The sequence below is a fragment of the Colletotrichum truncatum genome (genome assembly GCF_014235925.2).
Source record: "Colletotrichum truncatum strain CMES1059 chromosome Unknown Contig_0008, whole genome shotgun sequence".
In the NCBI taxonomy this organism is placed as follows: domain Eukaryota; kingdom Fungi; phylum Ascomycota; class Sordariomycetes; order Glomerellales; family Glomerellaceae; genus Colletotrichum; species Colletotrichum truncatum.
Genome location: NW_027222405.1, coordinates 2359665 through 2375083, shown reverse-complemented (window position 1 = coordinate 2375083; position 15419 = coordinate 2359665). Strand labels below are relative to the sequence as shown.

Sequence of the window (15419 nt, the reverse complement as noted above, 5' to 3'; positions counted from 1 at the left end):
GCCAAACACTCAAAGACGCCCAACTTTGCCCTGCCGTCCCCTCAACACACTGCTTCTATCCACTCGCTTAGGGATCTCAAACAACACGCTTCGTCTTGCCCGTCTCAACTTCGTATATCCAGCCGCTGAGCGTCACATTTTCCGGGATCAACTTCGTTTCCCTGATGAAGCCGATGTCTTTCCTGACGGCTTCCTCCAGCTCAGGGAATGGTAGGAAGTCTAGTTTGCGAGACTTAAGCTCCGACGACGCTTCAGCACTAGACACAATATTGTCAGAGTAAGCCCAGTAAAATCTTGTGACACATGAACGTACCCAAGGTTTTTGTCAACCAGCGCATATGCGTCCTCGTTCTTGAAAGTGAGCATGCCACAACCGGTGTGCTTGACAAGGACAATCTCATGCGTGCCCAGAAGCTGTTGCGAAATGACGATGCTGCGGAGAGCATCTATGGCAGAAGCGCCGGCCTGGAGGTCTTTGTAAGTTAAGCTGACACTCAGCATGACCGGATCAGCGCTCCTACATTGCGAATGACATGTGCATCGCCTAATTCAATGCCGAAGGCTTGCGCTGGGTCAATTCTGGCATCCATGCAAGTCAGCACAAGATACTTCTTCGCTGGAGGCAGAGCCAAGTGGCCCTTTGTGAAAGTGGAGGAATATCTCTCTGATGCCGCCTCGACGTTCTTCTGGATGGCAGACATGATGAAATCAACGGAAGCAATAGCTAAAAGTGCAATGTTATTGAAACATGTATGGATTTGATAGTTCAACGGGACGAGCGCCATTCTTTAAATAAAAGGCCAGCTTGGCATTGCCAGTAGTGAGAGGCCCTGGAGCTAAGCATCCATACATCCCCCCAACTTCCCCTCCCAGCCGAGACGTCTTAAGCTGCCCCTCACGTGCAGAACACGAAATGCCGCCAAATGCTGGTGATATCTGATTGTGGATGGATTGCGTGATTTCGGGCTCTGTGTCTTCCAGAAGCCTTCAACCAACGAGATTCCCCCGACTCCGCATTCCCAAGCTTGGTTCAGTCCCGGCATGGAAAGGTCAGACGGGGTGTTTGGCGAGTTGAGCTTCGGGGTGGGGTTTTGCGGAGGTGTCGCCGATTGACTTTATTGATAAGCAGTCTCACGGACACATTAGCCAAAATCTGGTTTTGGCGGCATTTTGAAAGGATGTGAAGCCTTAGTAAGAAGCATTATTTTGCATCAACGGGATTACGTCGTTCTGAGATACGGTCACCGAGCACTTTTGGCTGGCTTACCGGGTTATACGGCCAGACGCCGAAAGTCATGCGGTCGGGATCTCTAGGAGTCGGTCAGGTGAACATTACGACAAGACAACCACTTGGATTTCAAACTCCGTTCTCAACTCTCCACGGGATTGACTGGCAAATATGAGTCGCCTCAGTTACGCCCGAATGTCTAGAATAAGTGTCCTCCCTCAACGCCGCCGGCAGAAAAAAAGCGTTCATTAAGCCTGGAGTTGCTTGTAGAAAAAAACCTCGTCCTTTAACTGTCGTGGAACCGCAGGACTGATACCGTAGTTGGGAATCCTGCCAACCTCAGTCCACCCAAACTTCCTGTATATAGCCTCAGCTGGGCTATCAGCGGCGGTATCGAGCATCTAAGGAGTGCATCAGCATCATGTTTGGAAACCGAGTTTCGTCTTCTTACTAGCAGCGTCCGTCCCCTCCTAAGAGACTCTCCCTCCAGAGCACTCATCAACATCCTAGCACCACCGCGCTGACGGAACTTTGGACTGATAAGAAGCTTCTCAACAAAGCCACGGAATGGGCCTGTTTCGGAGTAGGGCATCCATAGCATGACAACACCCATAAGTTCAGTTCCCTTGGGTTTCGATCCTGGTTCAGACTCGTCCAGAAGAATCAGCATCAAGCGTGTACCGTCAATGACCTCTGCTATCCGCTCCTTCCACCATCCCAGTAACTTTTCATGAGACAAAGGTGGCAGGAAGGTTGCGAGCGTCCGATCTTGACTGATACAGGCGGCATGAAGGGCTGCCAGATACGGGATGAGATGGGTATGATCAGCTGGCGAGAACATGTAGGGGGTGCCTGAGTTTGAAGACATCGTGGCAGAGTTGCCTTCCCCTAGTCTTTGGGAACGGTTACAAAGGTTGACTGGTTAAAGTATAACTGGCAGTTAACACAATGCAGTGATGTAGTTTGAGAGAGTTATCGGAGTCGAAGTTGTGCAGGCGGGTGGGAGCTGACAGAGATCGACCACGCAGGAACGGTATGACTTTCGACCCTATGAAAATGCCCACCAAACCTTACCAGGACTACGGTGTTGGACGGAAGAGTATAGAAGAGGAAAGGGAATTCATCCGAAAAACCGATTTTCTTTGGGCTTGAACTGTTGGTTACGAAGAATTTTTTCAAAACCTGGCTGTTTGCGAAGAGATCACCGCGTAGTTGACAACCCGTTGTTGTGAAAAAGTGAGAGAGTGACGATAATTTGAGAAATGAGGGGAAAAGCGGCAAAGGTCACCTCAGCCTCTGGTGAAGCGATATAGCACCCAGACAGAAAGGCGTGACCGGGTCGTTTGTGTGGAGCCTAGGCTGGGTCAATTGAGAACGAAGGATGCTGCCGGGCCTTGTATCTGGCCTCAAGCTTTCTCAAAGGGAGTTTTGATAGGCACTGTGGGCTTGGATTTGACTGTAGAAGAGGGCGCCTGTCAACTGCCTTTTACTCATGGAGGCCAGGTCACAAAAAACGGAAGCCTCTTTTTTTTTTTTTTTTTTTTTTTTTCTCCTTTTGCCGTTCGGGTGTCTCTAAGGCTGAATTAGCGCGCCAGTCTCCCGTGTACTGGTTCCAAGCCCGCCCGCTTCGAGGAAATTCCCGGCGCAAGGGGCAACGCACGTTTGGCAGGGTCCTGGGACCTGTCTGTCTGTCCCCGCATGGATGATGGAAGAATTGACAATTAACCTTAGATGCACTAATTACAGGTTGGTGCGAAGGGACGGGCCATCCACTGACGATTGGAAAAGATAGTTCGCTGGTTGCAACTTGCAATGGTCTTCGTGCAATAGTCTTCGACAGACTTCACCGCATCGGGCCGTACCATGGAAAAACCCTTCTTCTGCACTTTTCCTGGATCAGCCAGGCCATATTTACCCATTGTATGTAATAATTTAAGTTGCTGTTAATCAAGTGCCTACAGCACTTGGCGGCCTTAATCCTAGTTTCCATGGCGCATACGTAACCTAGAAGCGATCCTTTCCAGTGTCGCTTAGATGCGGAACGAAACCCAGGAATCGAACTGAGGGAACCGGTTCACTGCCTGAATTTCCAAGGATTGAAATACTTAGGCATTGCGTTTAGAATAAGTTTGCAATTAGGTACTTGGCCACCCAGTTGTGACAATGCCTGGGCTGAGCAACTGCTTCCACAAAATCGTTCCAGCCTACCCCCCCACAGGTGGCTCCTGGAGATGAACCCCCCCAGCTGTCGAACTGCTGAAGGACACAAGTTACAGACAAATCAGATTTGCCCACCTCACCCTTGCAACCGTTCTGGGGATCTCTCTTTCCATAGGCTATTTAATCAGTGCAATATATACGGAGTATTGGTACTCCGTACCTTCTGTTCCTATCCACTTACGGCAGCCCGGACACACGGGCCATCCGAAAGTTGTCGTCTCGCTCTCACCGCAACAAGGTGAGGGAAATCCGAAGTACCTAATGTACCTCACATAGGTAAGTTGCCTCATGCCGCTCCCCTCGTGCTCACATGCAGCTGAATTGCGAGCTACCCCTCTGACGTCGCATATAGACCCTGTTTCATCGTTAACGTCAACCCCGGTTCCCCTCCTCTTAAAGCTCAGTCCACGACACAACCACCCTTTGTTGTGGCAATCGTCTCTAGTGCACTCTGTGCTGCAACCTCACACTGAGTCTCCCAACTCCAGACATTAAACCTCATCTCGCCTCGCCGCCATGGAGAACCTTTTCCGCAAGGTGGAGCAACATGTCGAAGCCTTCTTTGGAGAGGAGCGGCACGCACACACTCACATGGGCCATGAGTGCCACGGGCATCATCCCGATGGCCATGTTGAGAACCGATACCAGTCCTTTGCCCCGCAGACCACCGGCCACGCCAAGTGGTACGTCGACGGATGTTCCTACTTCTGGGCTGTCTCCGAGGCCATTGAACGTGAGCACATGCGAGCATTCTATTGACAGCATTGTATGTTTCTGACCACGTGATCACACAGAGGCCCGCGAGAGCATCTACATCCTGGACTGGTGGTTGAGCCCAGAGCTGTACCTGCGCCGCCCTCCCTCTGCCAATGAGCGCTATCGTCTTGATAATCTGCTCAAGGCCGCTGCCGAGAGAGGCGTCAAGGTCAATATTATTGTTTACAAGGAAGTTGAGGCCGCACTGACCCGTGAGTTTCCTCGATCGTAAGCCCTCATACTCATGCTAATGGTTTACAAAACACAGTGAAGTCTTCTGTAAGTGACCTTTAACAGATCAGTTCATGTCCATAATCGGCGTTTGACTCGTGCTAATACTCCCGCCAAGCACACAAGGACCTACCTGGAAAGCCTTCATCCCAACATTGGCGTGTTTCGGCACCCTGACCATATTCCTACGGGATACGATCTCAATAGTGAGATTGGCCAGAACTTTTCAAACCTATCTTTGAACACCTTCACCTTGTCTAAGTTCTCCACCGATGCCTTGAAGACCATTTATGGAACTGCCACCGATGGCGTCGTTCTTTTCTGGGCGCATCACGAGAAGCTCTGTCTCATCGATAACAAGATCGCCTTTATGGGGGGTCTCGATATGTGTAAGTTGTGAGCTCTAGTTCTTCTATATTTTGCTAATCAGACTCTAGGCTTTGGCAGATGGGACACCAACAGTGAGTCTAAATTGACAAAGCTAACACCGCAAGTCTCAGTGTTGACTCGGACATAGGCCATCCCATTGCCGACGCCCATCCGGGCAACCTAGATGCTATCGTTTTCCCCGGTCAAGACTACAACAACGCACGTGTCTATGATTTTGCTGATGTTGATAACTGGGAACAGAACAAGCGTAAGCAAACATACTTTCAAGCACACTGCTTCGTCGCTGACCCCGTAATAAGTCGATCGCACGAAGAGCTCTAGGATGGGATGGTCCGACGTTGCCATCAGCCTAAACGGCCCCATCGTCCAGAACCTTTCAGACTTCTTTGTTGATAGATGGTTGGTTTTATACACATGAAGTCGTCTAATGCGATTTGTAATTCTAATCCGAGTCAAGGAACTTCATTTTCGACGACAAGTACACCAAGAAGAACCCAGGCAAGTACGGCAGGATCGATGGCGCCAACCAGGAGTCCGGAAGAATTGCCGAGACCGGCCAGGGCGGTGGCTTCTTTGGCGGCGCCGGCCACCAAACCAGTCAACTTTTCGGGGACCTTTCGGATCGCATCAACCGTGGTATGAGCCGGCTGATGGTCAGCGACGAAGATGATGACAACAGGCCCCTGCGACAGGAGCACGGCGACCAGTCTGCCAACATTCAGCTTACTCGGAGGTAGAATCAGAAATGGATACCGTCTTGGACTGAGGTTGCTAACTGAGTAAAGCTGCACTAAGTGGTCTTCGGGTCACGCCACCGAGCACTCCATCGCAAACGCTTACATCGACGCCATCACAAGAGCTCAACATTTCGTCTACATGGAGAACCAGGCAAGCTTCTGCCTCTATGCCATTTCCAGTTGCTCCCCCTAACGTATGACAGTTCTTCATTACTGCAACCAGCAAAGAGCAGCGTCCCGTAACCAACAAGATTGGCCGCGCCATTGTTGACCGTATCATCCGCGCTCATCGTAACGGCGAAGACTTCAAGTTCATTGTCAACATGCCTGCGGTCCCTGCCTTTGCAGGCGACCTTCAGTCCGACGGTGCTCTTGGTACCCGCGCCATCATGGAGTTCCAGTACAATTCCATCAGCAGAGGAGGTCACAGCATTATCGAGACCCTCCGCAGCGAAGGCGGCATTGAGGACCCTGGCCGCTACATTCGCTTCTACAACCTCCGCAACTACGACCGCATCAACGTCTCTTCGACCATGTCCGAAGCCGAACGCCAGAGCGGCGTCTCGTACGAGGACGCCCGCCGCGAACATGATGACGCCGTCGGTGCCGGATACGAGCCCCGAGGCGAAGGCACCAACGCCTCCTGGGGCGGCCGCAACACGCAGTACGATCGTTACCAGGAGGCTGCTTCCCGCGTCTCTGACCAAACTTGGGACACCGTCTCATCGTGCTATATGGAAGCCGGCCCGGACCTGCACAGTGTCCCTTGGCACGGCGAACCGGAAGCCGAGATGGACGCCTTCGTCAGCGAGGAGCTTTACATCCATTCCAAATTGCTCATCGTTGACGACAATCTCGTGATTGTTGGTTCCGCCAACCTCAACGACCGCTCCCAGCTTGGCAACCATGACTCCGAGATCGCCGTCATCATAGAAGATCCAACTCCCATCGAGTCTCAGATGGGAGGTCGCCCGTACACTGCCTCCAAGTTCGCCGCCTCTCTCCGCCGCCAGATCTTCCGTAAACACCTCGGCCTGTTGCCACACCAGCGTCCGGATCGGCCCGACGACAACTGGACCTCTGTCGAGCGCGGCCCCAATGTCTACGACTGGGGATCTCACGCCGACCGCCTCGTACAGGATCCCATGTCCCGCGAGTTCTGGGACCTATGGGAAGGTACTGCGCGCACCAACACCGAGGTCTTCTCCAAGGTCTTCCACAACGTGCCCAACGATCACGTGCGTACCTGGAAAGACTACGACGAATTCTTCTCACGACACTTCATCATCCCCGGCGCCCAGAACCAAGGCGACACGTCCGGTAAGGTAGAGTACGGCCACGTCGTCAAGGAGGAGTTCCCCGGCGGTGTGCGCGAGGTCAAGGACTGGCTCAACCGCGTGCGTGGTAACATCGTCGAGATGCCCCTCGATTTCCTTGTTGATGTCGACGATATTGCTAAGGAGGGTCTTTCTCTGAACGGTCTCACGAATGAGCTTTACACATAAAGATACGGCGGCGGCATCAGGTGAGTAAGAAGGCACAAGTAAACGTCGAGGAGATACAGGCGAAATACGTTTGACATTTGAATACTTCAAATTTGGAAAAAGAAATAAACGAAAGGCATATATGTAACCAAGTGCTCATTTCCGTTGGGTAGGGAGCACCCACTTCACTGCCGACGGGTTGGATATTCTGGCTTTGCAAATTGCCAGTGCCTTCCCAACTCTCAAGGGAAACGTAGGGGGAGGAGATATTCTCAATAACAGAGGGCGGTGAAATGCTTTGCAACTTCCAATTTAATTCGTGACTGACACATCCATCCAACATGCCATCCCCGCCTGCTCAAATGCATGCATTCTCACAGAACAACACTGAACAAAGCCTTTGTTGGAACTCGAATAAACAATGTATAATCTGTCAAGTGGTATGTGCAGGGCATTGCTATTTCCACCGCCAAACAAAGGAATATTATACAGACCTCTTTGCCCTGCCCCATAGTTCCATCGGAGACAAAACGAAAAATAAAGAGAAAAGAAAAAAACTCAATGTTGACCCCGTCAAACTCCGTGAGTTAGGCATCGCAATGCTGTAGGTTTTTGTTTTCTTCATCTCCATCCCCGTACACGGACACAAACAAGCCACAAGTCGGACCCCAAACCGTCATAGCCTCATTATGGCTTTTCCATTAGTCCAACTTCCGAAGACACTCCCGTGTAAGGAGACACGGCGGCTCCTCCACCTTTTTCATCCCCTCTCCGCGCGTGCCGGCCTTCTAGTCCACCTTGCCGTTACCGTTGGGTCCCAGCAAACCCTCCTTCATAAGCTCTTTGTTGCCCCAGGACTCCTCCAGCCGGAAGTGACCGCCACGGCCACGGCGAACGCGGCCGCGGAACCAGGAAGCAGCACCAAGAGCTAAGCCGAGAATGCAGCCCATCGTCAGGTAGGGATGCTCGACAAAAGTAACGCGCATGTCGAAGAAAACCTTCTCGAAGCTCGAGATGGTGAGCTTGGGCTTGATTTTGGGCGGCGAAGTGACGACCTTGCCGATGGTCTCCAAGATCGATGTGCGTGACAGAAGAATGTTGTTACCAGTGATGGTAGTATCCCAGTAGCGGCGGTTCTGTGTATACGATTAGTATTTTTTTGAGCAGGGTATGAGTTAGCAAACTTACATCTTCATCGTTGATGATAACACGATCCCCGTCCTTGGTATCGATGCCATAAGTAGTACGAATCCATCTCTGCCAGAACACGGCATCGACCCAAGCGAAGCCAACCTGCTTCCGATCAGACTTGTCCATATTGATACGAATAGCCTTGGCCTGTCGCAAGGCACGCTGGTCGCCACGGTCCTCAGCCTCATCAATTCGAAGCTGCTTAGCATCGCGCAGGTCTTGTCGCTCATGCTGAAACAGAAGAATCTGCTTGTCCATCCACTCATTGGCGGCGCTCTTCAACTCGCGCTTGGCTCTCAAGAAGCCATCCTGGTCCTCTCTGTTGACGATACCAAGAACAACAATTTTGCCATCCATGATCTCGCGGGCGTTGGAAGCCGTCATTTCGGGAACGATCGGCAACCAAACTGACTTCATCCAGTGCAATACGCCATGGACATCACGCATCTCCTTAGGTGTGAGCGGCTGGTAGTATGTAGGGCGACCTTCTCGGGAAACAAGCAATCGGGGCCAGGTGGTGATTTTGTAGCGGGAGTAAAGGACGGGGTCCTTCGTCTTCACAAGCTTGGCCTTGCCGATCAGGCTGAGAGGCAGACGCTCGAGAGCCATGAAATCCTCGGTGGTAGTAGCATGATCGTAGAAGTAGATGAAAATAACCTCTTCCTTCTCTTCGAGGACCTTCAGAGACTCGGCATCCACATCCTGGACTCCCTCAGAGATATCGATAGCCTTCTCAGCGTAGTGAACGAAGTCGCCGAGGCCTCTAAGACCGTCATATTCGACACGCTCGCCGCCCTTGAAGAAAAGAATGGTGGGGTAGCCGTGAAGGCGGACATCCTTGCAAAGCCTCGACTCCACGTCGCAGTTCACCTCTCCAACGTTTAGCTTGCCCTTCATCTCCTTGGCCAACTGCTGCCAGTTAGGCGCCATGGCCTGACAATGATGGCACCATGGTGCGTAAAACTTGACGAACCAGGGATCCTGGGTCATTGTAACCAGAGTCTGGAACTTTTCAGCAGTAAGAGGCACAGATATGCCTTCCTTGTTAGGAGTGACGGTAGGTTTCTTGACAATGGCCCTGGTGGGAGCCGTAACAGCCTTCTCGGCAGTGGTAGATGGCTTAGTCTCCACCTTGGCAGCATCGGCCTTTGCGTCAGGCTTCGAATCAGCCTTTGCATCAGTCTTTGCATCAGTCTTTGCCTCAGTCTTTGCCTCGGTCTTCTCATCTGCCTTTGCGGGCACTTTTTCATCCTTCGCAGGAGGTGCTTTTGGCGGGGTTTTGGACTCTTCCTTGGGCGGCGCCTTCACATCAGGCTTCTCCTCAGCCTTTGCGGGGGCCTTGGAATCGGCCTTGTCGTCGGTCTTCGCATCAGTTTTAACGTCGGCCTTGTCGTCTGCCGCCTTCTTAGGATCGTCGGCCTTGGCGGGCGCTTTGTCGGGAGAGTACTTATCGCCAGCCTCAGGAAGTTGGAGGCTTCGGGGTCTTGATCCGGGTTTGGCGGCTTCGAGGTACTTTTCGATGATGGGGCTAACCTGGTCAATTTCCTTGACTCCCTTGATTAATTCGACTTGTTCGCCGTTCTTGTAAAGGATGGTGCTAGGGTATGATGCGACTTTGTGGGAAGCGCAAAGGTCGTAGTATGCCACGCAGTTCACTGTGGCGAAGCGGAAGTCATAAAATTCTGTGAAGGGCTTGTCCTCCTTCTCGGGCTTCGAAGTGTAGTAGAACTCGTACAGCGTCTGGAAAATCGGCGCATAATCTATGCAATGCGGGCAGTAAGGGCTAGTTTATGACGAATCAGTTACTTGAGCAGCCAAGAGAGGAGAAGCGTAGCAGGAATCTGGGGGGGAGACATACCTGTAGTGCTTGATAAGCATAAACTGCGAAGACTTCACCTCCTTATCAAAAGTGTCGGGTGTCAGCTCAAGTAGTGGGGGTACCTTCATTGAGTTGAAGGAGGTGTTTTCCCGATCATCTTGGTCTTTTCCTGCTGCCTGCACCCCTGAGAGCAGGGTCGAGCCAAGAAATAGGAATAAAGGAGATAACCTCATGGCGGGAACGAGGTAGCACCGCGTGGTGCGAAGACTTCTAGAAAAGAAAAACAAGAGACGTCAAGCAATGGCGGTATAGATTGAGGACGCGATGGATTGAGAGGGCGCGACGAAGCGCAAGTGTCGTCGAGGAAAGAGCAAAGATGCGGCGGGTACGTGTGGATCGCTAGATTCGTGTCGTGATGTGGTCGAGGGGTTACAAAGGGGTCTAGATAAACCTATTGAATAGACAGAGACATGAAGGGTATGATGGCAAAGAAAGTTAATCAATCTTTCCCTTCGTTCGTCATTCGCCAAAGCCTCCCGTATTCGTCCAGCGGCGTCGAAGGGGGGAAAAAAAAGGTGATGGTGCTTTGGCAAAGGGGGAACCAAGCAACAGGACCAACAAAGCGAGTGACAGGACTGGCAGGTCAGGAGAAGGCCGTGTGTCAAGATTCTGTAGCGTGGTCCAGGTCCAGCCGTTGCGCCCGGCCAAACAAGGAATGGGCTGCCTTAAAGATGAGGCAATTACGGTAACTTTACCACACATTACGTGACGGCCCAAGAGCCTGGGGCCGTCTTGAAAGTGGAATCTTCCTTCCAGTGCTGGTGTGCCTGGCCAGGCCGACAGAGTTAAGCGGGGCCTGTAGGAGCGTGTAATGCCAGCTGCCCACCCTGCTGCGCCCACACTCCCACCACTCAAAGCCCGGCAAAATTCGACCTTGCAATTTAGAGCGCCCCCAAGCGAATCCACTGGCGATAAGAATAGTAAAGTTCCTTCTCCATTTCAGATTGCCACCTCCGATGCGTGTTCGTACATCACCTCGGAAAGAAATCTGAATGTTCGCTCCCCAGAATCATGCCGATCATCAACATAACGCTTCGAGAGTGGGAAACTCATAATATTCCTGAGCCATAGCATACAAGTCTATACTTGCTGACGATGTAGAGATAACTTACATTTGATTTGGCAGTGACTTGTTGTACTTAGAGTCGGATGGTTCAGCTCATACGCGCCAGGGTACTTCACTTAGGCTTAGCTGGACCCAGTTGATGTCCATTTCCAAAGCCACTTTTTAAACGCGAGGTTTTAAGAAAGGAAGACCAGGCTTGGACGTATAGGTAAAATAACAAACGAATCCCTCCATGTGACCTTGTAGTGATCCTGAGAAGTCTAGTGTACCCTATACTCATCAGACAAACATTGCTAAAGGAGAATGCTCAGAAGTTGTCGGTTTCTTGGTATATTCTCGCCTCGCCGTCCTAACTCACCCCTCATTATACCCTCTGTCATCAATTCGGGTTGCTTCTTCGTTCTCTTCTAAAAGCCTTATCCCCCTACAGTCACTATGGGTTTCTTCAAAGAGTTCTGTTTCCAGCTTCTTCAGTCAAATCGAGAGCCAACCTTCAATTATGCACAGGCGCAGGCAGTATGAGAGATAACCGCATTGAGTAAGCTTCTTGTATTGAACCGCTGACAGCGAATCACAACAGCTGTGTTTACTTCATCCTGCAGTCCAGCCTGCTTTTTGGGCAAAAAATGACCCGTTTGAATACTCAGCTGATATGCACGTTGCTGCGCGTGCGACCAAAATGCACTCGTTAAAAACCCTACAATGAGCCTTCCATCCTTGGTTCTGCATCATCATGGATCCCCTCTCAGTCACGGCGAGCGCTATCGCTCTAACTCAGGCATCTTTTGCGATTGGAAAGGGAGTCAAGTTGCTTCTCTCATTGCGCCAAATCCCAGCAGAATTTGTCGATCTCGTCAACGAACTGGCGACACTTCAAGCAGTCATCGAGCAGGTTAAACTTCCACTTGAAGAAATCGGAAAGGAGAGTTTGGAAGACGTTATGGTGCCACTGCACGGTGCGTCGGCGATATCGAATTTAACAGTTGATCTACAAGTCATTATAAAAGAGCTTGAAGACCTTTGCAGTGGTCTCACAAAATTCGATCAACAAGCACCGAGGCCTGTAGACCTCCAGGTGTCTAAGCGAATGTGGGTTTGGAAAAAGAGCAAGATTACTGAGCTCCGATCCAAGGCGAACACAACCAAAAGCTCCTTGATCTTGTGCTTCGGAGCCCTTATCTCATCACAGAGGTGAATTTTCGAGCTACTCTATGTTGTTTAATATCCTTCGTAGTGACTAATAGTGACGCAGTGCAAAGCAAACAAGACTGCTATTAGACATAAAACAAATCGTCGAAGCAGCTTCTTCCCGATCTTCCAGTGAACAGCTTCAGGGGGCCCAGACTGCTGGTCAAACAAATCAAGACAACACCAACGAAATAGACGCTTCCCTCGACCAAGCTCATGCCGAGTTGACCAACCGTAGACGCACATTGCGAGTTGGCCATCATGACAACTTGGTGTCATCGACTCCCAAAGATGATTCCCCAGTGCCTATATTCGTTCTCGCATTTTCTCAGCAATCCTGTTCCCTCTATTGCAAGTGCCAGTGCCATCTCACCTCCTTTTTTCAAACACCCGAGTGGATCCCTACAGTATTTAGTTCTCTGCTCTTTCAATGCAATAGCATGCCAATCCTGAGGCCCGAGAAGTGCGACGTAACTGGTTGCAGGAATCAATCCTCCTTGAGACTTGTTTACCTCTTCCCAAAATGGTTCGTTTCTCAAGCTACCACGCTCGCCACGTCTTGGAACGGCTTGACTGGTATAGGAGCTACAATACATCTCCAGGTTTCAAGAATAGTGCCAAGTGGGCAAATGCTTTCAGTTGTCTTGAATTCTGATGAAAACTGGATCAAACAAAGCCTTTCAAATTCAACGATATTTCCTACTGATGTTGACGAAGATGGATGCTCACTTCTCATGGTACGTTTGATCCCAATCGATGCCCTGGCAGGCCTGCTTTTCTTTCGTATCCCAGGTTGACTTATTCTAGCTATCCCTTCGTTATGTCAACTTGACTCTTGCAGAATTTCTTCTTGAGCAAGGTTGGCCCACAAACACACAGAGCTGGACTGGGTGGTATGTCAAATGTATTCATATTCTTGTTGAGTCGAACATTGACAGTGTCTAGGACTGTTGTAAAGCGCTATCGTTTGATTATGCATTCCGCTATGAAAAGAGATTGCTTCGGTAGCTTCAAGCCTAAGCATCGCGAGATGATTAAGAAGTTCGCATCACAAGAAGACGAACAAGGAAGAAAATCAACACCGACACACGACGCCGTGCTCGGCATTATTCAAACACCGCTATCACATACAACATTTCAAGTTTCTGTCGATTTAAATAGTTTAGACGACATTGGGTGGTCTCCGTTGCACTGGGCCATCTACTTAGGCGATTATAACTCGTTCAGTATCCTTCTCCACCAACGCACTGGTATAGAAACCACATCACGAGGCGGCTGGACGCCACTGCACTTTGCAGCATACTATGAGCCTCCCGGGTCAGTGAGAATGGCTCGAGAGCTTCTTGACGCTGGGGCAGATGTCCATGCTAGAGTTACAAGCCCCTCCCGATCCATTGGGGAGACTGCCATTATCTTTGCTTTCGACAACCCGGAGATGATTGAACTGCTACTGGCTCATGGAGCTGCAACAGTCATCCAAACTGATCTGAACTTAGAAAGCCCACTGTCATACAGAGCTCGTGGAACATGCAATATCGAAAGCCATGATCCGAGGAGGCACAATTGGGAACGGTCACTTGACCTTCTTATCAATGCCGGAATGGACCTTGATACTCCATCCCAACAGGCAAGCTTTGAAGGCCGGACGCCTATCCACGACACAATTTTGTGGCGCAATGCTGCGCTGCTAGAAGTTTTGCTGCAACGCGGAGCTAGGCAAGACGCCACCGACAAAGAGGGATCGAACATGTTACACTTTGCCGCCCAGAGCGCGAATTCAGAGCTCATCGAGATTCTAAGAGGTGCTCATATCAAAGGAATCAACTCAAATCAACAAAACACGGCTGGCGACACGCCAATGAAGATAATGATAGCCAGGATGCTTGGTGACCCTCGAAGGCGGCAACCGGGTGAGGTGGCGCCAACGTATGACGAGATGTTAGCATTCAAACATCTGCTCCAAGAGATCGAAGAACGAAACTCAGAAATTTCATTGAGAAACTTGAGCAGTTTCGCCTCGGAAAACCGCATTCAAGAGATAGGAGGGGAAGCCATAACAGATGAAAGCTATAACCGAATCTTTCACAGAAGCTTGGTTCATCCTAGCACAAGTCGGCATTTTGGACTTATGTTGATGTCAGATGCCTATGAGATCAACAGTGCTTTGGTTCTTTCTGATGATAACGGTGACAATGACATGGATGACGAAAGTGAAGGCACCGAATTCTTCGATGCAGTTGAGAGCATCGAAGATGCATCAATAGGCTGAGCCATCACATCCAGGTATCAATAGCTCTATGCAGCAAATATAGCTACTCAGTCTTGATTGCTCGAAGTTACATACGTTGGAAGAAAGAACACGAGACGGAGTAGTGTGTAGAAACTGGCAAACAAATGTTTCTTGGTTGATGTCAGATGGGATAAGTTGGGAGCTAATGGGTGCCATCCTGGTTTAAACAATGCCACTAAGGTTATGTTCTGTGGGTGGCAGGCCTCGCCGGCCCGTCACGTGGGCTGACGGCCGCCACCACTGGTCTTAGCCAGCCTCCACAGCCCTCTAGCCAGTTAGTTAGTTCTTCCACCAACAACACCACTTTTCCCCATTCTGAGCGTTCTGTGCTGGTTTCGCCCACAGGTTATGAGCCCAGCGTTATTCTTTCGGAATAACGTCGTTTTACCCATTATTCTACTCGTCTGTCAATTTTCTATTGATTCACGAATTTTTGCGATTTTATTCGCTTTATTTACCCTTCTGTGCGATTTTCTCGCTTTCTTTCCTTCCTCTTCGCTGACGAATTTCACTTTCTGACGCGATATTGGCTGCCTGGCGCGCACGAATATCACGTAGCACGCGACCGACCACCACAACCCACTGGTTTTCACGAACACCACGGAATTCTACTATAACAACAGACTTTTCAGTCATAACCATACTTTTACTTCGATTCCTCGTTTTCACGAGAATTCAACTATTTTAGCTTCGGTTTTTCGAACCAGCCTATTAGTTTCTTGTATCTTCTACGAGTATTTATTCTTCCCTTCGATTTAC

General features: G+C 50.4%; 5 protein-coding genes across 5 annotated transcripts; 2 read left to right on the top strand and 3 right to left on the bottom strand.

Annotated features, from left to right (window-relative positions):
* Positions 1 to 76: 76 nt before the first annotated feature.
* Positions 77 to 701, bottom strand: CTRU02_212121 (carbonic anhydrase; the record flags this gene model as incomplete). Its single annotated transcript, XM_036725050.1, has 3 exons — positions 77 to 257; positions 314 to 465; positions 522 to 701. The coding sequence occupies 3 exons, from the start codon at positions 699 to 701 to the stop codon at positions 77 to 79; spliced, it is 513 nt and encodes a 170-aa protein (XP_036583215.1).
* Positions 702 to 1476: 775 nt separating this feature from the next.
* CTRU02_212120 (Acetyltransferase) lies at positions 1477 to 2096 on the bottom strand (the record flags this gene model as incomplete). The annotated part of the gene is made up of 2 exons (XM_036725051.1): positions 1477 to 1629; positions 1680 to 2096. 2 exons carry the CDS (start codon positions 2094 to 2096, stop codon positions 1477 to 1479), a joined length of 570 nt encoding a protein of 189 aa, XP_036583216.1.
* Positions 2097 to 3964: 1868 nt separating this feature from the next.
* On the top strand, positions 3965 to 7067 carry CTRU02_212119 (phospholipase d active site motif protein; the record flags this gene model as incomplete). Its single annotated transcript, XM_070205781.1, has 9 exons — positions 3965 to 4181; positions 4243 to 4416; positions 4513 to 4824; positions 4873 to 4896; positions 4953 to 5072; positions 5125 to 5224; positions 5283 to 5558; positions 5611 to 5713; positions 5766 to 7067. The coding sequence occupies 9 exons, from the start codon at positions 3965 to 3967 to the stop codon at positions 7065 to 7067; spliced, it is 2628 nt and encodes an 875-aa protein (XP_070060594.1).
* A 767-nt stretch (positions 7068 to 7834) lies between these two features.
* CTRU02_212118 (disulfide isomerase) lies at positions 7835 to 10289 on the bottom strand (the record flags this gene model as incomplete). Its single annotated transcript, XM_036725053.1, has 3 exons — positions 7835 to 8182; positions 8235 to 10020; positions 10096 to 10289. 3 exons carry the CDS (start codon positions 10287 to 10289, stop codon positions 7835 to 7837), a joined length of 2328 nt encoding a protein of 775 aa, XP_036583218.1.
* Positions 10290 to 11915: 1626 nt separating this feature from the next.
* Positions 11916 to 14639, top strand: CTRU02_212117 (uncharacterized protein; the record flags this gene model as incomplete). Its single annotated transcript, XM_070205780.1, has 3 exons — positions 11916 to 12373; positions 12435 to 13107; positions 13230 to 14639. 3 exons carry the CDS (start codon positions 11916 to 11918, stop codon positions 14637 to 14639), a joined length of 2541 nt encoding a protein of 846 aa, XP_070060593.1.
* Positions 14640 to 15419: the final 780 nt, after the last annotated feature.